This window comes from Thunnus maccoyii, chromosome 24 (assembly GCF_910596095.1).
Source record: "Thunnus maccoyii chromosome 24, fThuMac1.1, whole genome shotgun sequence".
NCBI lineage: Eukaryota > Metazoa > Chordata > Actinopteri > Scombriformes > Scombridae > Thunnus > Thunnus maccoyii.
In genome coordinates, this window is record NC_056556.1 from 1,970,071 (window position 1) to 1,994,623 (window position 24,553).

Consider the following 24,553-nt stretch of genomic DNA (forward strand, 5'->3'; position numbering starts at 1 on the left):
TAAAGTTTCAGAGTAAACTGAGAGCATTAAAGTGTCTCTGAGGACAGTTTAAAGATCTGCATCAATGAGAAGTTATAATTAAAATGATTAAGAAAAAACTACACCAACACTAAGGAAGATTTAATGATATCAATGAGTCACTGGAAATCATTTTAAGACACTTTCATGTCCTTTTATCTGAGATTAAAGTCATATTTCTTTTAGTATTTGAACTTGTTTTCTTTTGAAGATATTTTAAACCTTATTTTCTTCAAACTTCCAACAATAAAGTCGACTTTTAATGAAGTTTATAGTCTTATTGATGCTGAAATATCTTCAGATTTAACCACAAACATTAAGTTTTATTTGTCTCTGACGTCTCAAACAAAGCTGCTGTTGTTTTATTGTTTTCTGAAGATCCACCGACGCTTTCATGCGTCTCGTATCTGATCAATATATTGATCATAAACAGGCAGCTCAGAGGTCAGAGGTCACATATAGGCACGTTTAAATGTATGCTGTATTATTTTTATATCTTTTATGGTTCAACTGACAAACTTTACTTGAACTTTCACTTCAGGAAAAGCAGGAAGTGAAGGAGGAAAAACTCCCAGAGATCAGCTGGTCGGAAACATCCTCCCGCCGTCTGGAGGTCAAAGGTTAAACCGCTAACAGAGTCATAAAAACCTCATTTTTCTTTTAATACGTGTTCAAATCTAGCAGTGCAGTTTCCAAAAGAAATCAACTTGTTTCAGTAATTAATGTCTGTATCTTGAAATGAAAGAAAAATGCAGATTATTGATCTTTAAACGAGGTCATTTATACTGGAGACAAACAGGAATATTATTTTTGAGCTTGTTTCAAAATAAAATACAGCTTTAAGACTCAAAAACAGACAAAAATTATTTGTTAGAGAGATTTTTGCAGCGTTCAGCAAAACATCAAACCTCAACTAGACGTTTAAATTCATTTAAATTATAAATACATTTCAAAATAAAATCATCTCAAACTGAAAGATGAATTTTGTTTTGTTGTTTTTCTGCATTAAAATCATTTAACAGTTTGTTTTGTTGTTTGTTTTAAAGCTGCTTCGCTGCATGATGGACATTAAAACTTACAGTATGTCAGAGCGTCATCTAGTGGCCAAACGATATATTACAATCAATCTGCAGCGTTTCCTTCTTTTATAACTTTAGTTCAGGATGTAGAAATGTAGAATCATTATTAGACTTATTAAATAAATCTGATGTGATTTATTCTGCCTTCTTTCACCTTTTCAATAAATCATTTCTGTCATTTTGTTTTCTGGATTAAACTGACATTAAAATATAAAATATATTTTCTAAGATTAAGTTTCATTTTCTTTGTTTTTGTGCAGCAACTTGACCTTGTTTTTTCAAAATAAGACAACAATTTTATTCCTGTAATATTCTTACTGAAGCAGCAGATTCTTTTCACTTATTTTGAAAATAAATTATTTTAGGATGTGGATGTTTGCTTCAGGTGTTTGACCTTTGACCTCTGGACTGCAGGATGTTTTAAACCTGCAGGTTCTAATTGTGTCAAATATATGAGACTAATCCTCTAATCACATGTTGTTCTTGCATATTAATTAAGAAAAAAATACAAAAAATACACTTTTTAGGATTTTTTGACTTGATTAGAAGATTTTTGCAGTGAACTTTTACCTTAAATATTAAATAATATCTTTAACAACTTGTCAGATAAATCCTGTTATCTGTTCTCATTTATATAAACATTATATGTAATTATTAAAGGTTCATTTCCATGAAAGATATTTATACTAAAACAAACTAATTTTAGGCAAAAACAGTAATTTCTTAAATTGAAAAGCTTCTTTTAAACTCAAATAAAGTCATTAATTATCAATTTAATATTCAGCTTTTCAAAATAAAACATTAAATGTTTTCACAGTCATGTTCAGATCCGTCAGTCGGCACAAAGAAGCAGCAGTGATCAATCTGTCGTTTATTATTTAATAGATGTGAGTTTGTCCGTCAAACCACAGACGTCATAAATACAGAGACAACGAGGAGAGTAATGAGTGAATTAAATAGGTTTCCCTTTGTGTTCGTCAGGGAGGTGAAGAATAAAGCTTTCATACTTACACAGGAGTGTTTGGGAAGTGTGATCATCATATATGAAGGAATGTGTGAAAATACTTCAGATAGATTGATATAAAACAACAACATAGACGGGGATTCTTCCCCCCCCCCCCAAAAAAAAACTGATTATTTAAAGCGTTTCCTGGTTTCCAAACAGCTTCACAGAGTCAACTGAGAACTCAAAGTGTCTCAGACGACAGTTTAAGGCACAAAATAACACTGAGACTGACCAGATAGAGACGACTAATATGTTGTTAAAGTCTAATAAAGCTGCTGAATTATAAGGTCAACAAACAGGCGTCTGGTAAAACTAGGGATTGTCAATAATAAGCGAGTGTTTCTTTAGAATTAAAGCTTTTAAACCCTTTTTGCCCTTTTTTTTTTATATTTCCAACCAGATAATTGAGGATCTAACAGACTTTCCACTGCAGGAACTTTCCCAGTGGATCAACCAGAGGAACCAGTGACTTCATTTACTTCTTGTGAGACGCTTCCAGGTGCTAAATAACCTTTTCCAAAGTTTGAGGAACTGTTGACATCATGCATAAAACGAGGAAGAAGAACTCTCAGGTTGTTTGTTAAAGTCAAAAACAAACTTAAAAAGCTTTGCTGTCGGCGACTCAACTCGTTTAAAAACCACAGAAGAAGAGAAAAGAGAGAGGAGAGAGAGTCATGCAACAGTAAATACAAACAACAACAGAATCCTCTTGTTGTTGTTGTTGTTGTTGTTGTTCCGTCGTGTAAAAACATTTTAAACGTCTAATTTGATTCTTCAGATTTTGGTGAAAAAAACGCAGCTTCACAAAAGAGATGTTTTAGTCGTTTTAGTCGTGGTGAGTTTTGTTCCTTTTGTACATTCCTGCTTTCACTTTCCACCACAGATGAAGAACTCTAAACATCAACAACTGCTCTAAAAAAAAACAACAATAACATCCTGCTGTTCTTTGCATTTAGTGTTGCATTGATCTCATGACCTTTCTTCTTCTTCTTCTCTTTCTTTCTTTTCAGACGAACATCACAAGAAACGTTTGTCTCTTGTTTCCTGTGAGAACGAAGCTTTGTTTTAATGCCTCAACAGTTCCTGGAACATGTGAAAGAAGCAGAGAACAGGGACTTTTTCTGGGATATAGGAAGTAAATTCTGGTTCCTCTGGTTGAATCACAGGTGAAGTTCCTGACGACATGAAACGGCTGCTGTGTGAACTGTTTGTGCTGAATATGGCAACATGATTTTAGAATTTGGATTTTGTACATTTGGAGGAAAAAAAAAAAAACACATTTCAGAATAAATGCCCAAAGACACTTGAGGCTGAGGATGGAGAGTCTGAACTCTCAGCTGTTGAAGTGAATGTTGGTGTTTGTAGAGTTTGTAGACTTTGGTGGTTGTTTTTTTTGGTTTTGGCACTTGTTTTGTTGTTAAAGTATGCAGCAGGGTTTTTTCTTCTTCTTGCCGCTCGGTCCGTTTTTGTCTTTGCTCTCGGACATTTTCTTCTTGCGGACCTCCCGCATGAGGTCGAAGAAAACCTGAGAGACACAAAAGAGAGAGAGAGAGACGTGAACCAGAGAGCTCCATCAGTCTCCAGGAGAACGACACCCGTTTACTGACGAGTACTGAGGTTTAAACAGCTGTTGACTCTTCATGAGCTCGTAGAGGAAAACAGGAGAAACTGGACTTCCTGTTAAGCTTGGACTCAAAAATACAAACACAGCTGCGACTGATGGTTTTGGCAGATTCATTTCTTGATTAATTGATCAATCATTTTGAGATCAACAATCAAAAATTCAAAGATTTCAGTTTACTGTCATAAACGACACATAAAAGCTTCAAATCTTCACATCTGAGAAGCTGCAACAAGTAAATATTTGGCTTCTTTCTTGCTGATTAATTATCTGTCGATCAACTAATCGTTGCAGCTCTACTTCCAGGATGATTATGTCTCCGTCAGTAGGTTGCTAGGCTACTCACCGACTACCTGTAGCTGCTCTCTATGTTAGTTTTTGACTCTCTGTCAGCTGAAAACTTGCAACCCTGAATGAATCCAGCGCGTCGTCGTATTTGCGTACCTTGTCCACGTTGGCTCTCGTCTTGGCCGACGTCTCGACGTACTGAACCCCCCACTCGCTCACCCTCGCCGCCGCCTCCTCGGCAGAAACCTGCCGCCGCTCCTCCAGGTCCGACTTGTTCCCCACCAGCAGCAGAGGGATCGCCTCCTCCTCCTTCACCCGCAGGATCTGCTCCCTGACGAGACGGCGGGAAAAAACATAAGTTGGATTGTTTACTATTCTGAGAGATAAAACGAGCGGGAAATCTCTCTCTCGCCTCCTCGCTGAAGAGCTGAGGTGACTTTAACTGTGCAAAAACCACTCAAACACGAGTGAAAATGATTTTTAAAAAGACAGATCTGAACTTTTTGAGAGTGAAACAGGAGAAATAAACAAACTCTTACTGTCTGCTGAGAGATGAAAACCAGAAACAGACCTGAGCTCCGCGGTGGCCGTGAAGGACTCGTGCTCTGTGATGGAGAAGACCAACAGGAAGCCTTCGCCGCTGCGGAAGTAGTTGTCTCTGATGGCGGCGTAGTCCTCCTGACCCGCCGTGTCCAGGATGTCGATCTGCACGTCCTCGCCGTCCAGCACCACCTTCTTCCTGTAGCTGTCGGCCTTGGTGGGCTCGTAATCCTCCACGAACTGAGAGCAGAGAAAAGGTTTGTGTGTGTGACGGGACACGGGGGAAACAGCTAGCGCTCATGGGAAATGTAGCGTCGGAGTCTCACCTCATCGTACATGAACTGCAGGGTGAGGGCGGACTTCCCCACGCCGCCGCTGCCCACCATGATCACCTTGTGGAGAGCCAGAGAGGTCTGGCCCTTGTTCTTGCTGGAGGCCATGACTCTGGTCTGCATCAGTCCAGAAAACATCACAAATTCATCTGTTATTCACTTCCAGAACAATAAAACATGTTTCAGTTACTCTATAAGATAATAACTGTAATAATACTTTCATTAGAGCTCAAACTATTTGTTTATAGAGCTCAACTTGTTCATTTGACAGGCGCTGTGTTGTATTCTTGGTTGTCTTTTATTGTCATTTCTCTATTTTATTGTTTTTATCAGCCTGTTACATTTCGACACAGACCACGCTGACATCCTCAGATGTCTAGATTAAACATTAATGAAATTAATCATTAGATGAAGCCCTACATTAAATTGTTTTACTCTTCATATTCGTCCTGTCTCATCAGCTCGTCGGCCACCTGTCCAGCACTTTAAATTACCTGTATGCAGGGTGCAAAATGAACTTTTGATGGCTAGTGGATGTTCAAATGTTATCAGCCAATCAACAGATTACCGTTGTTTTTTTGGCTGGTGACTGAAGCTAATCTACCGGCCGCTTTTGGCAGGTGGCTGGTGCTAATTCTGTGCCCTGCCTATATGGGAGGTGTCTTATTTGCGTTTAATAATCAATAAGACTCTTATCTTATCTGAAATGATTACATACATGTGTTGTTTTCAGTTTCCACCGAACTTGGAGAACAGGTTAAAAGTAAGTTTTAATGGCATAGTTGATGGAATATTTCTCATCGGGATGGTTAGAAGAGTCTTTAAAGATACTCAAACTACTTTTAAAACTGTTTCATTATGTTCTATTTCTTTTTAAAACATACGCTGTGACTCCAGTGTGATGATGTACAGCATGAGAGAGGCACAAACCGGTGTCAGGAGCCCAGACTTCCATGCTAACCAGCATGTTTGACTGGCCAAATGAAGGGCCTTCTGATAAAGAGCCACTGTAAATACACCGCTGGGAAGTCGGTGGAAAAAGCCACTTGTCAGTGACCTTTACAGCTCGCCTTCAATGCGGGCTGAGCCTCCAAGGACGCCAGCATGAGGGTGAAACTGTGGTAAAAGTGACAATATGTGGAGTTTAAGCTGTCAGGCCGAGTCCAGAACGAGGTGAATATTAATAGAGAGAGCTTTAAAAACATAATAAATAAATGAACAATATGTCTGGCTTCACTTAAAGAGGAACTATAACTCATAGTGTCAACACACAGCTTCAGCTTCCTCTCTACAGGAACCAGCTGACAGCTCCAAACCACTTTCTACAAAACACTAAACAGACACTTCTGCTCTTCCCGGTTCCCGCCTTCACCCCGAGGAGCGTCTCTGATTGGCTGAAGCCAGCGTTCGAACTCCCCTCCGGCGGTTGCGATTGGCTGCGGGGAGCGTCAGTCGGCACGCGAGATAACTAGCTAGTGAGAGATAACCGTCGTTCCCTCAGGGGGGAATCCAACGAAAACGACTTTAAAACGCGTCGCAGCCGCGCAAAGAAAGCTTCAAAGTAGCTTAAACAACAAAGAAACGGTCTGAACACTCACCTGCTAACGTGTTTTTCTGTCGTTCACTCAGGAATTCGCCATACAGCGACACACACTCAACTTTGACAAGTTAACCAGGAGACTCTTTCTGCCCCACCTTGGACCCGCACTCAACCGAAGATTGTATGTGTCTGACAGAGGCGTCACTCCGCGCGCTGAAAAACAACATCGCTGGGGCGGAAACTGCGCAAGCGTAGTCGTAACCATGACGACGAGTTGACCGTTGGTCTTAAATACTGCCACAATATACACTTTTTAAACCTTCTGATACTAAAAAAAAGCGTTTGAAATTGTACAATTTAAATAAAATATAAACTTCAGATATAGATATGTTCGATAAAATGGCGGTCATCGTCACAGACTGGAGGAAACTGACGGAACCGAGAAACTGACACCGAGTGATACCTCTCACCGTTTCACTCCTCTCAGGACGAGGCTGATAACACTCACAGGAAGTGATGTCACGGAATTCCTTCTATTTATTTATGTTTATTTATTTATTTATTTTAGGAAAACTTTATATACATACGTATAATTTCCAAATTATTCCTCCTTTAAACATGCATTGTTTTTCAGACCAATTGAGTTTATTTTTTGTTTGTTTGTTTTTGTTGTTTTTTCACTAATGTCAGAATCTGCAGTTCTTACACATATATCAGATTTTTTTTCTTTTTCTATATTTTACTTTTAGTATTATTCTTATTGTGTTTGTATGTTTAATTGATATTATATATTTTTATATATTATATTTAAATTACAAGTTACCTTAAATTTACTGTATGTTCAATATATAGTTTATAAATGTGTTGACGTTCATAAAGTTCTGAATAAAAACAATTTATTTATTCAATAATTCATTTATTTATTCTTTATTATATTGATAACTGTCATAAAAACTTTTGTTAAATTTTGTAAAAGGAAATTAGCTTCAGCTACACACCCTGTTATACAGAAGACTTATTATAACCAGTCACGTCAATTTTATTTATATAACATGAACTTTACTGAATCTGTGCAACATACGACATACAAAATGTGAAAAACTTAACAGGGAAATAATGTATATAATCTAATGATGTCATATATAATAATATATCAGTCAGAGGGACCAAACCACTACTTTTACTGCAATACTTTAACTACATCAAGCTCATAATACTTAATATTTCAGCAAAAATCAAAGATTAGAGAAAAAGTCCAAAAACTGAAAACAGATTTGTGTATCAGAACTTTGTTTTTTCTTCTTTCCTCTCCCATTAATCATCTCACCACCCCTCAGATTTATCTGATGACCCTTTGGAGGGCCCCGACCCCTAGGTTGGGAACCAGTGGACTAAACTAGCTAACTGTATATAAAGTAGTGTAAACTAGCTCCACCTCCAGCAGCTACAACAGTAACATGCTGCTCTAACACTGATGCTTCACTATTAATAATCTAATGATGTCATATATAATAATATATCAGTCAGAGGGACCAAACCACTACTTTTACTGCAATACTTTAACTACATCAAGCTCATAATACTTATGTACTTTTACTGCAATACTTTAACTACATCGAGCTCATAATACTTATGTACTTTTACTGCAATACTTTAACTACATCAAGCTCATAATACTTATGTACTTTTACTGCAATACTTTAACTACATCAAGCTCATAATACTTATGTACTTTTACTGCAGTAGGATGTTTCATGCAGGACTTTTACTTGTAATAGGGTATTTTTACATTGCTGTATTGGTACTTTTACTGCAGTAAAGTATCTGAATACTTCTTCCTCTGCTGGTCAGGAACATTTCATCATAACTCGTCTGATAATCTAAACATCCAGAAAACAAAATGTTTTTTCTAATTAAATATTGTCAAAAAATAAAGATATTTAAGATGCAGTTCCAGTATTTGGAACAAAGATGGCGCAATTTCATCACTTTATCTGCTGCTGATCAACCAGCTGAGCTCATTGACTGATCTCCTTCAGCTCAGAACCACAGATGCACCGCAGCCGACGTAAACTTCCCTGATTGTCCCTTTAAATCTCCTCCGAGTAGATTAAAAGTTAAAGAAAACATGTTTCGTCCTGCGGTCTCATTTTATGCACATTTCCCCCCCAAATTCAGCCTGACACATTTAGTATCTCTGGAATCTTTAAGAATGTAGATTTCAACAGAGCAGCATGTGTTATTAATTCATCATGTCAGGATGAGTCGAATCAAACTCATGTGACTTCAATAAAAAAACGGGTCATGTGAGGAGAAACGCAGACCTGACCTGTTTTTACACTTCCTGTTGTTTTGCTGTATGATAATCACCAGCTGGAGGTCAAAGGTCACCTCAGGCTGCCTTCATCATCAGCGGCTGCTGCTGCTGGATGTCTCGTGCTGCGAGGAGCTGATTTGGTTTTAGAGTTTTTTACTAACAAATGTTGTCCAGACGTCGACTCAGACCAGGCCAGCCTATTTACATATGTAGATGTGTTTCTGGAAGTTTATAAGTAGTTAAAACACTACAGTGATTAATATTAGTCGTCAAAATCAACATGAACAACGATTATCTTTAAATTCTTGAGGTGAAATTATGTGGGAAGCAATTCTGGTGTCATTTCTTTACTCTACTTTGAGAAAAGTCTTTTTAAAGACACTTTAAAGCATAAAAATCCAGATTATTTTCTTACAAAGTGACTGTAAATCACTTTATTAAAGGAAACTTCAGTGATACTATAACATAAAAACACCTGTATGCACATTAAGATCAGCTGATTATGGCTGGATGTGATCCAGGGTTTATGTTATGTTGTCACACGTTCAAATTTTATATGAGGTTTTATCAAATGTTAAACATTTTTATTCTATATTTTATGATCTTTTATGTATCTCAGGTTCAAGTCTGTGCAGATGAATCCCCCCTGAAGGCAAATAGAGCAGCTTCAAAGTGTTTTAAAGACAAATATTAAAAATGATCAACTATGCACATATATATTTAACAGCTATAATCTTTCAAATAAAACGTCAAATTAGGATTTTATTTGTTGAGCCTCGGGGTACAAATCTAAAAATAGAACCTAAGAGATCAATAAAAGCAATAAACTCAACATTAGAAAAGAATAAAAGAGTTTAAACTTGTTTGTAAAAGTGGTAAATAAATGAAGCAGATCCAGTTTAACGATTTTATATAAAAACATCAGTGGTGAAAAGTGATTAAACACATTTACTAAAGTAGTGAAGTTAATCATCCATTTTATAGTATTTAACACTTGTTCTACATTGAACTGACAGTTATTGGATCAGACTTTATATAAAAACATGTGATCAGCTTATAAAATGTGATCTATTAGATTAAACTGATATTTAAACTAAAAATATAACTTAACAAGCTTAATGAATCCTTTAAATACAGTTTCCTGATCACATCTTTACCTGTAATGAAGTAATTTAACCTTTATATTTATTGTTCAGGTCAGATTTATACATTTGAAAGCTGTAAAAACATCTGAACATGTTTGTCTGAACCAGAACATGCAAACAGATTTCAACTATTTTGATTTTTATGTACATTTTTTAATACATAGAGAGTCTCGGCTGAGTTAAATTTGTATTTATATCACATGTATCGGACTCATGATGGTTGTTATGTTCTCCTGTTTAAAATGATAAAAAGATAAATGAGACAAATAGTGTAAAACCTAAAGAATAAACTCTGTCTGCTGTCTGAAAGCTTCGTTACAGACTGATTGATGAAGGTGAAATAAGATTAGTGGTTCAGAGGTTTGTTATAGAGACTAATTATGAGTGTGAACTGTTTTAATGTTACTGTGTGACTGAAGTCTCTCAGTGTCTATAAATAAATAAACTGAATATAGTTTTTTGAGGGTTAAATGAATCAGTTGGACTACATTTGAACTTACTGCTGATAAAAACATGTTTTCCTCTATAAATGACTTTCAGGATATAATTTTGGATTAAAGTGCAATATGAATCCCATCAGAGATAATTCACTGGTTTCTCCTCAGGGACTTTTATTAACACCGCCCCGCTCCCTCTCTCTCTCTCTCTCTCTCTCTCTCTCTCTCTCTCTCTCTCTCTCTCTGTCTCCTCATTGGCTCCGCCCTCCTCACTTTGACCCCCCCTGTATATAAAAAAGTTTTCGGTGTGTGGCGGCTCCCCGAGTCCCAGACGCCAGAATGGAAACGCTCCTCGATGCGCTGACTGGCACACCTCCTCGTCCTCCTCCTCCTCTTCTTCTTCTTCCTCTTCTTCTTCTTCGTCTTCTTAATTGCGCATCGGCACTCCGGCAGCAGCACAGTGGGAGTCACGACCAGCCACGTTTGAAATACATTTAAGAGAACAGAAAGAAGTGAGGATGATGATGATGAGTCACCTGGTGCGTTTGTGGACCAGAATATGATGGATTGAACTTTTCTTTTTTTTTTAAAAAAAAAAGAAAAAAGAAAAATGTGGAATATCTGTGTTTGTGGAGTATGTTGAAGGGAGACTTCCAGCTGGGCTGATGCTGATTAATGAAACCATGACACGTTTTCTTCTTCTTCTGATGCTCTTTGTGTGAAGCTGCTCCAAAACTCAAAGTGTTTCCTATAATCAGGAGTAAAGAGGAGTCGCCTTCACAGCTTTTTGTTTTTACTTTGACAGGAGAGAAACTGAGAAAGACCAAAGACATCAATATAACGATGTAATAAAGAGATTTCCTGCACACACATCCACGAGTGAATGGAAATAAACTGCACCGACTGGCATCAAAGTGCGTCAGACCTGCGCGGACCGCCGTTACGCATGGAGACAGCTCGGCACTGAGACGCTTTTTCTTGTCCGTTCATATTTCTTTTTATGATTTTAACTCTGACAAAAGAGGGAAAAAAGTTATTCTACTCCTCCTCAAACAGAAAATGAGTAGCTGTCTTTTCCGGCTGGCACTCTTCGTGGCTTGCGTCCTCTCCATCCGCTGCACCGCTGCGCCCGGTACCGAGGCGGAGGCGCACACGGCGTCCCGGGATACCTGCGCGTCCTGCGGCGTCGCTCAGCCGGAGGACCCTGACTCGGGAAAGCTGAACGTGGACTTCCTAGAGGCGGTCAAGAGGCACATCCTGAGCAGGCTGCAGATGCGGGAGCGGCCCAACATCACGCACCCGGTCCCGAAGGCGGCCATGGTGACGGCGCTGCGGAAGCTTCACGCCGGGAAGCTGCGGGAGGACGGCAGGGTGGAGATCCCCAACCTGGACGGACACGCGATGAGCAACGAGGTGCTGGAGGAGAGCTCGGAGATCATCAGCTTTGCGGAGAAAGGTGCGTGATGGAGCTGCAGACATCTTTATTCTCAGGCTGCAATTTGAGGTTTTTTTTCACATATTTTCTTTAAACAAGCCACTTTAGCATCAAGTTCATTCAAGAAAATTAAGAAAACGCTTTGATTTCCCTTCTGAAATGTTCAAATACTCGTAGCAGACACTGAGTTTGCAGGTTTATTCGTTTGTTTTCCAGAAAATGAGCCTCAGCTGAAGGTGAAACGCTTTGTGTCTCAGCATCCTCACAGGCAGCAGAGATGAGCTGACAGTCTGAAGGATCAGCTGAGACACACAAGATCATGTAACTTGTGCTGCTTTTCATCAAAAACATCTCATTTAATCCTGAGAAATAAAAAAACATCCTTTAATCATCCACTTTTTCCTCCAAAATACACAAACATCCAGAAATCCGGAGATGAAAAACAGCATCAATTTATCAACAAAAAAAAACACATTTAACACGACTTCAAACTAAACTGTTAGAACAGACTTCATGACGCTCTGCAGGTGTGTGTGTGTGTGTGTGTGTGTGTGTGTGTGTGTGTGTGTGTGTGTGTGTGTGTGTGTGTGTGTGTGTGTGTGTTTAGGACACTTGTCCTCATGAAATTTAATATGTGAAACCATATTTGATGCATGTCGGTGATGAATCAGGTGCTGCTGCTCGGGGACGAACATCAGCCAACTCTGCTCCCTCTGTGTGTGTGTGTGTGTGTGTGTGTGTGTGTGTGTGTGTGTGTGTGTGTGTGTGTGTGTGTGTGTGTGTGTCTATTTACCGACTGATTGAGAAACAACCCAGAGCAGAGAACATGCTGATGTTGAACAGATGTTGACACAAAGGGCCTGAAATCACTCCAAATAAAAGCGGAGATTGTCTTTAGTTGCTACCGGCATCGTTTTGTGAAACATTAACATAAATATCGTCGAGTTTTTAAAGCTTTTTAATTATATTTTTTACACATCAACAGCTGACTTGCTCTTCTTTTGCTTTGCTGTCTGTTTAATGGATGTTAGACTGTCATCATATGCTGGTTTCTCCCCAGTTAACAGCCCAGTTGGCCCTTTAATGTCAGGCAAATGTCTCCAGAAACAAGTGATGATTTTATCTCATTTAAAACCTGTTTGTTTGTTCTTTAAGTTAAAGCTGCACTTAAAAGATCATTTCAAACTTGTGATTTAGCAGGTTGCTTCTCATTTGTTGCACCTGTCAGTGTGTCGGATGGAGAACTAATGAGATTTTAAGACTTGTGTCATTCAAAAAGTGGAATTTTAAGTATGAGCTCCTCTGGTGTGTTCATGTGCTTGAGGAGAAGGTTGGACATCTGGGTCTTCAGGGCCCCCCCTCCACCCCCGTGTTACGTTCACTTTCCTAGAAAACCAAACGACTCCAGAAACATAAACTGTGATGGCAGCTTTTGCTCTGCGTCGGCGGAGGTTTTCTCGCTCCCCGCTGAGAGCCTTTTTAGTTTCAGATGTTTCTCTCTCTGTGGCCGCTGTGTTGCAGACCTTCCACCTCGGCGCCGTCCGCTTGCCAGTTGGCTGCGTTTAGCGTTTCGCTGAGCGGCTGCCAGCGGGGACATGGCACGGCGACAAGGCTCAGAGGAACAATTTACTCATGGGCGGCTGAAAGGAGCAGCGCTGAAAATGATCAACGACGCCACCTGCTTTCGCCCACGTGTGTCCGTGTCTCCGCTCTCCTCTCTCAAAGCGACGGCGCTACACAGAAAACATCTGCTTTCCACATCAACAAATTGCTGCTTCGTGTCGGCACTCGGGGCTGTTTGGAGCTGTTATTCTCAACCTGTGTGTGTGTGTGTGTGTGTGTGTGTGTGTGTGTTCATTATGTCATGTGTCTGAGTGTCATTTGTCTCAGTTTGTGTTGTATTTGAGCTTTTGTGTCTCTGTCACATCTTTGTGTGTGTGTGTGTGTTATTGATGCTTTTTTAACTGTGTGTGTGTGTTTCTACGAGTGTCTGCGTGGGATTATACATGCATCTACATCCAGGAGATTGTGTGTGTGTGTGTGTGTGTGTGTGTGTGTGTGTGTGTGTGTGTGTGTGTGTGTGTGTGACATGGCAGGGTTGTGTTGAATCAGTCTCCTCAGTATAAGGTCAGAGCTTTTGTGTCGGTCGTCCTGCAGCCTGAATGCAGATTGACGGGCTGAACTCTGCAGCCTGGCACCCCCATTACAATTCACAGTGTGTGTGTGTGTGTGTGTGTGTGTGTGTGTGTGTGTGTGATCTAACTACAGGCCCTACTATACAGTATGAAGCAGCACTGTGACTGGAGAGCACGGTGCTGGTGGCAGTGGGTCACAGTTTGTAGTCCTGACTCAAACTTTTCATGAACTTTTTTGCAATTTTCAGGAAAATCAATAAAACTCAATCAATCGATCAGTTTGATGCCTTCACTTCAGGTTTTTTTGAGCTTCCTGTTGTTTTTTCATGACGTCATAGATGGAAATCGCCTGATAGAGAGCTGATGGCTCCGTTTCGGCTCCAAACAGCATTAAAAAAACCTGATTTCAACTCAAGGTCCATTTAGTAGCTTTTGATCACGTGTCATGATCTTCACCAGCAGATGGAGTTTGTGTAGTTTTTGAGTTGTCCACGTTGGTTTAAAAGTTGAGGTGAAGTCTTCAGGAAACATCTTCAGGACAAACTACGTCTGCTGATGAAGATCATGTGATATGATCAAAAGCTCCACAGCACCTACTAAATGGACCTGAAGGATTGTTGTGTCAACTCAACTTTAGACAGACAGATTTAGAGTGAAATGTGTCAATCTGTACAACCTTTAAAACACACATGTGACAAAATCTTTACTTGTTTGTTTGGAGCCAAATAAGGAAGAAACTCAGTTGATGACTGTTTGTCTCTCCAACCAGTCAAATTTAAACTGGTACCAGTTTACAATTGGCATCCCAGTTGCAGGTTTTCTCTGTCACATCGTGTTGCAGAAAATATTTCAACATTTCTGCAAAAAAAAAAAAAGGGAACAAAATCAGATTTCATCATTTTTTTTTAATGTAATTTAACCTCCTGGTATGTCGTCATCTATTTGAGAAGTGACTCAGCGTTTTTTTTTAAACCACACACACTTCAGATGAAGATTTACTTCCTGTTGAGAGAAGTGGTGTTGATCTTATTTTTTTAAAAAAAGCCCAATTTTAGACTTCTCACTGCGACGCTCGCTCATTCATTTGTTGTGGAAAAAGCGTGTTGAACTTGAATGCTACACAATTACGTCATTGCTGCAACACACTGCGGTTTATTTATCTGCCTGTTATTATTCACTCGCTAAACATTTGTGGCCTTTAGCAGCAAGAAATCAAGACCCAAATATTTGTCCAAATATATAACGTGGAGCCAGTTGGAAACAGCTGCATGCTTTTTCTATTTTAATGCATCACTTTCTGGACGTTTAATATGAATTTATGTGTGAGCCGCCTGCGTGCTGCTGTCACTCCTGTGTTGCCTTTAAGTTTATCTTGTCACGGAGTTCATTTTATCTCATTACCATCTCAGACAATGGAGCTGGTCGTCTGTGACAAATGAATTCCCTGTCAAACCCGTCAATTAACTATCCTCCTCCGTCTCATTGTACGGCGGACACTCCCCGACACACACACACACACACACACACACACACACACACACACACACACACACCGCACCCTTCTCCTTCAGCGTTTGTTTATATATCTACATTACAGGCGTCTCAGCTTTGATCCCTGCAGTTTAGGATAAGTGCGCGAGTCGAGAGTTTGAAAGAAAGAATATGTGCAACAAAAAAAAAAAAAAAATCTCACCCGCAGCTCAACTCTGTTTTCATTTCGCAGGCGCTTTATCGTTGTTGAATTTGAAACGGGGGGGGGGGGGGGGGTGACGACGGCGACGGCAGCAGCAGCAGCAGCTCTAATCTGCCAGCCCGCGTTGTTCAGCGGTGTGTGATCTAACATCCAAGCTGCTGAGTAATGACTCAGAGATAACCTCGTCGTCTCGTGATGGATGAGGAGATACGCACACGGAGGCCGCGCTTCCCCTTTGATGACTGGCAACAAAATTCTGCTCCCTCTCTCAGAGGAATAATCTAAAGCATTTTAACCTGCAGCCAGGTCGTAAAAAACACACGCTCCCCGTTCTGTTGTACATGTGCAACTGTTCATCTATGAAATCTCCACTTCAACCACTGGACTCTGTGTCCTCTCACTGATTTCCCGCCGCCTGTCAATCTCAATTTATCCCCCCGATCAGCTTCGCTCTGAGTTCAGGAGGTTCAGACCTGACGAATGTTTCTAATCTTCTTCACCTGACAGCTGTCCATCATGTGTTCTCCTCGGTAACAAAAGCAGAAAGTAAAAAAGGTTTTTTATCCCAGTGAGCATGGTTTGATCCGCGAGGCCGTTGCTTCTGGTCTTGAGTGCACCGAATCCTGTTTCACCATCAATTACTCAGGAGTACTCTCAGGATATTTACATGTCTCTGCTCAAGATCAAAACTTTATCCTTCCTTAATGGGAGCGCTGGCGTGCAGAGAGACACACAAAGAAACTCGCAAACCCAATAAATGAGATGAATTGCAAATACATGAGAAGTAGTCTGGATATAATATAAATCTTTTTTTTTTGCTTTGGTTCAGGACTTTCCTCAGGAAGATGCAATGGAAACACAGAACTTTATCTCTGGCTTTACTCAGCTGTCCCCCTTCCAATCCTTTTTCTGTCGTCCCACAAATGAGCTGATGGTCGCTAAATAGAAAAGACTGTGACCATTTGCAGTCTGTTGCAGCAGCGGCTCTCTGAGAAGCAGCTAATGTCATGTAAATGGTTTTTCTTGCGTCTTCATTCTTCCGAGTTTTGTTGCTGCATCTCCCGCACTGCCTGGCCCTGCCGACGCGCTCTCAGGCCTCTTTGTGAGGACAGTTAGGCTCCATAAGATCTCATTTTCAGGCAGCATTCACCACAAAGCCTTTGAACCTTTGTTTGCCGCTCTCTTACGCTCCCTCCCTCCCCTTCCTCCGCCTCATATTTGGGCCGAGTCGGAGGCCAAGTGGCCCTGCGCCCAACACCTTCCTGTCACGGTCCGCAGGATCTGTGGCTGAACTGAGGAGAAGCCGGGGGCCTGTTGTCTCACTTTAAGTTGTTCCCAAGTTCACCCCCCCCCCCCCCCCCCCGTCCTCGGCCTCAGGCGCTCAATCGCCTTTGTGACCGTCTGGTCTTCAAAACGTTCCACATGACAGAGCTGATATAAGTGTCCACCTTCAGTTAAATGACCCCTGTTCTTGCAGCTTTTCACAGTGTTTTCAACTCATTTAAGACGGTTTTGTCTCACAGGCTTTTGTGTTTAATCAAATCCTCTGATGTGTTTGTGTTCCTCAGATGACATCGTGACGTCCAAGTCCAGCCTGTTCTTCCTGATCTCCAGCGAGGGGAACCAGAACCTCTTCGTGACGCAGGCCACCCTCTGGCTCTACTTCAAGCTGTCCCCTCTGGAGGTGCGTTCGAGGCGGAAGGTGACGGTGAAGGTTTACTACCAGGAGCCCGGCCTCAGCAGCAAGTGGAACCTGGTGGAGAAGCGCGTGGAGCTGAAGCGGAGCGGCTGGCACACCTTCATGCTGACCGATGCCGTCCGGTTGGTGTTCGAGAAGGGCGACCGGCGCCAGAACCTGGACGTGCGCTGCGAGGGCTGCGAGGCGGAAGGCGTCACGACCGTCCTGCTCAACCACAACGACGAGTCCCACCGGCCCTTCCTGGTGGTGCAGGCGCGGCAGGCCGACAACAAACACCGGATCCGGAAGAGGGGGCTGGAGTGCGACGGCAGCAGCAGCCTGTGCTGCCGCCAGCAGTTCTACATAGACTTCCGGCTCATCGGTTGGAACGACTGGATCATCGCGCCGTCGGGCTACTTTGGGAACTACTGCGAGGGGAACTGCCCGGCCTACATGGCGGGCGTCCCCGGTTCGGTCTCGTCCTTTCACACGGCGGTCGTGAACCAGTACCGCATGCGGGGGATGCGCCCGGGCTCCATGAACTCCTGCTGCATCCCCACCAAGCTCAGCACCATGTCCATGCTCTACTTTGACGACGAGTACAACATCGTCAAGCGGGACGTTCCCAACATGATCGTGGAGGAGTGTGGCTGTGCTTGAGTATGTTTTTATTCCTGTTTATTTAAGGTGGAACTGAAGAACTTTACTGTAAACAGTTTCACAATATTACAACAACAACAACAACAACAACAAAAAAAAATGAATATAGAAACAGAATATTTATGGACGATGGAGAAAAACATGCGCACACACAACCTCATCCACACATATCTACACACCTTCATGTATGCCTGCACAAAAAAACTTGTATATATATTTATGTTTGTTGATATATTTCGTTATATTCTCTGGTGGAAGACTGTTTTAGTCAAGAAACAATTCAGTCTCCTTCAAAGGGACGTGAAGAGTTCTCTTCCAAATCTTTAAATATCCACTTCAATCAATATCTAAAGTTCTTCATTAAATATCTCTAAGATAGTGAGGATCTTTGTCAGAACTTGCGTAACCTACTAGCCTTTAAAAACGCAGCATCCATTTGATTTAATTTCCTGCTATCAGTCACGTTGTTAGAGTAGGTTTTCCACTAGTTAAGAAGTTTTGGAATGAAACTCTTCATGCGTAGAACATAAAACCCAACCTCGAACATGATATATCGTCTCCGGAGGAGGTGTAGGGAGCCTTACATGAGTCACAGAGGAGGTTGGGGTGATTCAACTATGCCTCTTTCAAGGAACAATGTGTGCAAAAACACTTGGGACAAGCACTGAAAATGTTAATGACACCAGTCAAGCTTCACCGACGTACAGCACTTCTGACGTGTTAGAGAAACTGTTTTTTTTTTTTTTTTTTTCCAACGATAAAAAACGGCTTCAAGCAAATATGAACATTTGGACGCATTCCAGAAACGGATGGAAACAGGAAAAACATGATCCGTAGAGACTTTTCAACAAGGTTTCTGTTACACTGATTCTGTCACAAAACCATGAAATAATCCTCCGAACTGACAACGAGAAAGGTCGACTTGCCGACGTGAGGTCACACCTGACATTCAGACAAAAAAATCTTAACTGTTAGGACGTTGTGTTTCTGATCTCGGATTGTCGGGACACATCTTTCCCCCAATTACCTTCATTGTTGAGGAAGCACTGCTGCTTGTTGAGTTAGAAACATTTTAAACTCTATCAACAAAATCCTGAAACATGCCAGTCAAAACAGTCAACCCTACCCTTAAATTACCAATTTGTGCGCCCAATATTCTTATTTCTTTCCCTAAATTCAGAAATTTGCAACAAATTAATCAATCATTTCCCTTAAATCAATCATATATGTCTCCAAATTATAGAAATGTGCATCATATTTGCTCAAATTACTTTCAATTTTGGCTGTTGAAGACAACATCTTAGTATTTGAGGGAACTGTCGACCCAAATTTACCGCTGACTGGAATCTGCAGATTTCAAGAGTTAGTTAACAACACAAACTCTGTCCAGCTCTTCTGATATCTGACGTATTATCCACAGTTTCAATAGTTCCTAGCCTTCCATATGGCGTCTGCATGATGGCCCGAACTTCCACTCTTTCTATTAGTTTTTTAAATCGGGCAAGTAAATAAAATAACCAAAATAAATCTTTAGTTTTCAAAGGATTGCGCCAATTATTGCGCCCAATATTCATATTTCTTTTCCTAAATTCATAAATTTGCAACAAATTAATCAATCATTTAGGCCTCCAAATTATAGAAACGTGCATCAAATATGCTCAAATTACTTTCACTTTTGGCTGTTAAAGACAAAATCTCAAATTATTTGAGAGGACGATTCAGTATTTGAGGGAACAATCGACCCAAATTTACCGCCAACTGGAATCTGCAGATTTCAAGAGTTAGTTAACAACACAAACTCTGTCCAGCTCTTCTGATATCTGACGTATTATCCACAGTTTCAATAATTCCTAGCCTTCCATATGGCGTCTGCATGATGGCCTGAACTTCCACCCTTTCTATTAGTTTTTTAAATCGGGCAAGTAAATAAAATAACCTAAATAAATCTTTAGTTTTCAAAGGATTGCGCCAATTAGTGCGCCCAATATTTGTATTTCTTTTCCTAAATTCATAAATTTGCAACAAATTAATCAATCATTTATGCCTCCAAATTATTAAAATGTGCATCAAATTTGCTTAAATTACTTTCACTTTTGGCTGTTAAAGACAAAATCTCAAATTATTTGAGAGCACGATTCAGTATTTGAGGGAACAATCCACCCAAACTGGAATCTGCAGATTTCAAGAGTTAGTTAACAACATAAACTATGTATTATCTATAGTTTCAATAGTTCCTAGACTTCCATATGGCGTCTGCATGATGGCCCAAACTTCCACCCTTTCAATTAGTGTTTTAAATTGGGCAAGTAAATAAAATAACCAAAATAAATCTTTAGTTTTCAAAGGACTGCGCCGTTTCACCGCTCCAGTCAGAGGTCAGAATAACAGTTTAACAGTGTGTAATCACCACATGAAGGTGGTGAAATGAATATCAGGAATGAACTCACATATTTTTCTGCCTTTTGTGTCGTTCGGGTGTTACAAGTAAAAACCTTCCTTCACCTTGTTGTCGCTTCACACTTCCTCCTCGGAGGGTAAAAAGTTCGATTCCTTCCAGTTGTCACAACAAATTCTCTCGTTTCAAGTCAGCGAAAGTGAAAAGTTTGCTCGTATCGCTACAGTTTTTTTACGTGATGGCGCAGCAGCAGCAGCTTCGCACATTTCCCGACGCACACTTTGATAGCACTTGCAGATTGAAATGCCTTTAACGAGCCCGATGTTGGCGCACCGTTGCCCCACAGTCCTTCTAAAAAGAAATAAGTGCCGCATGAGCTATGCAATGTATAGTATTTACCCGTATAAACCAGACAAGCTGAACTTAAGCTCTAGTGACAAACTATCACCAATACTTGAAATGTAAGTGTGGCACGCAGGGACGGGTTCGGCGTTCCGGCTGGGAGGCGGCGGAGGCGGATACTTACTGTCCTGATGAAACATCTTTCTGTTCGTAGGTGGTGAAGTCTGATCAATGTTTGAAAAACCCAGCAGGTCTTACAAAAATGGCGAACTGGCTGCCGTGATTCCTAAAAATGACCTTTATCTTAATGGTTCCACCAAATATGCCGTAGAGGAAACACTTTCCCAGTCCAGGAAGAGCAACTTTCAAGGTTGAGGAGAGTTTGTGGTTGGATTAAAGTTTGGTAACAACATCGGTTTTGGTTAAAGATTGAAGAAGTAAACACATCCTGTCTTAAATCAGCGTCGACTTTTACTTATTATGTTGATAAAAACATATAAATGTTGTTTTTAGGAGACAGTCGGGGAGAAAGACTGTTTTTTCGCTGTGCAGTGAAGAAGACTTTTATGATTTGAAGACTCTATTCCTTCAACCAAACAAACACATCAATCAAAGTGACATATCTACTTGTCCATCCCGTATGGCGTATGAAAAAACAATTAAAGCACTGTAGAGCAATGCTTCCCCCCCCCACCACCACCCAAGGGGACATGACATAAGTTTAAGGGGTCGGAGATGATTTTATCACACAAAAATGTTTATTTTTACAGACCTTCCCCTCGATTCTGAGCTGTTTTCTTGTGAATTATTGGACAGTTTTACATTTTTCAAGCCTCAAAAAGCATTCAAATAAAACAGTGTGAGAAGGATGAATGACATAAACAAGACAAGAGGAAGATGTAGTTTTGTTTGAGGGCGTCACAAGCCAAAAAAACAGTAGGGAATGATTATGAAATAGCAGTAAAATGTCAAATATGATCACTGTAGATAAATAAGCAAGGTGATATGTCACTGTGGTTGATAAATAGAGTTACTGGAGGGACCTGTTGGGTTTTTTAAAAGATTAGTTTTACTTCCTTTTTGTAATAATCCATTAAAAATGTCTGAAATGTAAAAAGAGACACAAACTGGGGCTAACTTTGACCCAAATGTGATGCATGAATAGTGATTTAGGAGTCTAAATGGATGTGTCTCGGTGGAGTTCCCATCATGGCCTGTTTGGCACGGTAACACACTTTGAGACACAGTTTTCAGGCCTCAAGTCTCTTTGACATCACTTTGATGTTTTTTCAGGTTAAAAAAAAAAAAAAAACGTTTCAGTGAACCTGTTATTTCTTCCGGTCCGGTACGTTCTTGCTTCTCATTCACAGGCTTCACCGGTACACATTTAAAAAGAAATACCTGAGCTTTCAGGTACTCACCTCCTCCTCCTCCGCCTCCCGACCGCCGCCCGACCTCCGACCTCCCTCTCCTGCCACTGTAATCTTTCGCTTATTCTTCAAAGCGAATGTTAGAATATTTGCACTGAGGAGTTGCGTGACTAGTAATAAGAATAAATAAAAATAAATAGAAACTGCCATTGAAAGAAAAAAAAAAAAAAGTTATTTTTATAGAAGCAAAATTGAGCTCTGTTCAAATGTATTATACCTAATCATGGAACCAAAGAGGCCAAGAGGTTTAGCTATTGAGAGATGGCGATGCCGTCATGTTTTTGTTGTTGTAAAGTACTTTGTGACAGTTAAAAGAGGCCTAAACACTGTATCAGGGTATAATATCAGTCCATAATCAGCTTAATCTCTTTTCTATTTTGTACCTAGACATGGAATATTTCATATTTTTTCATCAAATTACTTAAATATTCCTAGTTTTCTTTTCTTCTTCTTCTTTTTTTTTTTTTTGTTAGCTCTTGTTCCAGAGTCATTTAGAGTAAAAGCACATGCCATCTGATCCCTGTACAGTCGATGTAACATATGAATATGCTTTTGAAATATTTTGTTCTTTGTAATTGTTGAAAAATAAATTTCTTATTACCAATTTTATGGATTTGTTGTTGCGTCATCAAACACTAATGGAGGAATATTTGGATCAATGTGTTGAATGTGGCTCCAACTAAAGGAAATATTGTACTTTCTACTCCACTACATTTATTTGACAGCTTTAGTTACTTTTCAGATGAAGATTTGACACAATGGATAATATAACAAGCTTTTAAAATACAACACATTGTTAAAGATGAAACCAGTGGTTTCCAACCTTTTTGGCTTTTGACGTCTTACAAAAAGCAGTGTGTAGTCGGGGTCACATTTCACATGTCTATGAGTTGTTAACAGCTCCACCAAATAGTGATTTTTCCCTCTAAACTTCTCACATGCTTTCATTTCAATAAATGTTCAAATGATCCAATATTTCAGCAAAAATCAAAGATTAGAGAAAAAGTCCAAAAACTGAAAACAGATTTGTGTATCAGAACTTTGTTTTTTCTTCTTTCCTCTCCCATTAATCATCTCACCACCCCTCAGATTTATCTGCTGACCCTTTGGAGGGGCCCGACCCCTAGGTTGGGAACCACTGGACTAAACTAGCTAACTGTATATAAAGTAGTGTAAACTAGCTCCACCTCCAGCAGCTACAACAGTAACATGCTGCTCTAACACTGATGCTTCACTATTAATAATCTAATGATGTCATATATAATAATATATCAGTCAGAGGGACCAAACCACTACTTTTACTGCAATACTTTAACTACATCAAGCTCATAATACTTATGTACTTTTACTGCAATACTTTAACTACATCAAGCTCATAATACTTATGTACTTTTACTGCAATACTTTAACTACATCAAGCTCATAATACTTATGTACTTTTACTGCAATACTTTAACTACATCAAGCTCATAATACTTATGTACTTTTACTGTAGTACTTTAACTACAGATGTGTGTGAGTTGTTAACAGCTGGGTATCTCTGGCGGCTCAAACAGGTGTTTTTTTCTGCCACGTTTGCCCAGATGTGTTGATATATTTCTGCATCTTGTGATGCCAAGAGGGAGACGTCAAAGCCCAGAAACATTCACTACACATGTTATTATCAGCAGAGGGATGATGTTCAGGTCATATTTTATATAATATGAAGATGTCATCAGTGCCAGTTTCAGCATTTCTGGAGCTCTATGTAAGAGTTTGACTGCTTTGCCAAACATTTAGACCTGGAGGTGATAAAACTGGTTAAAAATAACATTCAGAGTGAGATAAAACTGATATATAATTTGAAGCAGGTCCAGTTAAACTTTGATGGAAACAAGACTTTAACACGTCATTCATGTGAAGTGATGAGTCATATTTCTTTTTATCTAACTACATGACGCTGTTAGACGAGTTTTAACCTTCTAAACTATTGTCCCTCTGAGAATATTTGACTCAAGGAAGAATACGTCACATCTAACCTCAGGACTGAAGCTCATGTCCTCCATGTTCTCTGGAAATGTGCTGATTTTATACAACCTGGCATAAATTCATATACTACAATTAAAAACATAACTATGTTGATATTTAACAGGCTGCGTCCAGGATGTTTAGACTTAAATTTGACCGTTTGATGCCAGTTAGAGAATATAAACACGCTATGATCCTTTATAAAATAATGACATAGGGTTAAATAAACAACAGTGTCTGAATATAATATTCATTTATTGTCTAAAGTTATAAGTTTCCTGAAATATCTGATCAAAGAATGAGTAAACTAGTGCAATGATTAGTCGATTAGTTCCCAACTATTAGATTAATTGCTAATTATTTTGATAATTGGTTCGATAATCGATAATCGTTTGGAGTCATTTTTTGAGAAAAAATATCCAAATTCTCTGATTTCAGCTTCTTAAATGTGAATA

General features: G+C 39.9%; 2 protein-coding genes across 4 annotated transcripts in view; one reads left to right on the top strand and one right to left on the bottom strand.

Annotated features, from left to right (window-relative positions):
* Positions 1-3,487: 3,487 nt before the first annotated feature.
* Positions 3,488-24,553, bottom strand: part of LOC121891820 (ras-related protein Ral-B-like) — a 187,597-nt gene continuing 166,531 nt past the window's right edge. For 2 of the 3 annotated variants that reach the window (XM_042404427.1, XM_042404428.1), the window contains exons 6-9: positions 4,879-5,001; positions 4,584-4,792; positions 4,169-4,343; positions 3,488-3,628 (exon numbers count right to left, since the gene is read on the bottom strand). In XM_042404427.1, coding sequence (XP_042260361.1) covers positions 3,521-3,628; positions 4,169-4,343; positions 4,584-4,792; positions 4,879-4,992 — 606 coding nt within the window. In that variant the 5' untranslated portion in view covers positions 4,993-5,001 and the 3' untranslated portion in view covers positions 3,488-3,520. Of the gene's footprint in view, positions 3,629-4,168; positions 4,344-4,583; positions 4,793-4,878; positions 5,002-6,482; positions 6,885-24,553 lie in introns of those variants that run through there. The other variant, XM_042404426.1, reaches the window with a different exon arrangement.
* LOC121891819 (inhibin beta B chain-like) lies at positions 10,648-22,700 on the top strand. The gene is made up of 2 exons (XM_042404425.1): positions 10,648-11,779; positions 17,155-22,700. The coding sequence occupies exons 1-2, from the start codon at positions 11,383-11,385 to the stop codon at positions 17,922-17,924; spliced, it is 1,167 nt and encodes a 388-aa protein (XP_042260359.1). The 5' UTR covers positions 10,648-11,382; the 3' UTR covers positions 17,925-22,700.

Coding starts and splice junctions, on each gene's coding strand:
- LOC121891819 (XM_042404425.1), top strand. CDS start 11,383: ATGAGTAGCTGTCTTTTCCGGCTGGCACTCTTCGTGGCTTGCGTCCTC. Junction 11,780..17,154: donor CATCAGCTTTGCGGAGAAAG/GTGCGTGATGGA, acceptor TGTGTTCCTCAG/ATGACATCGTGACGTCCAAG.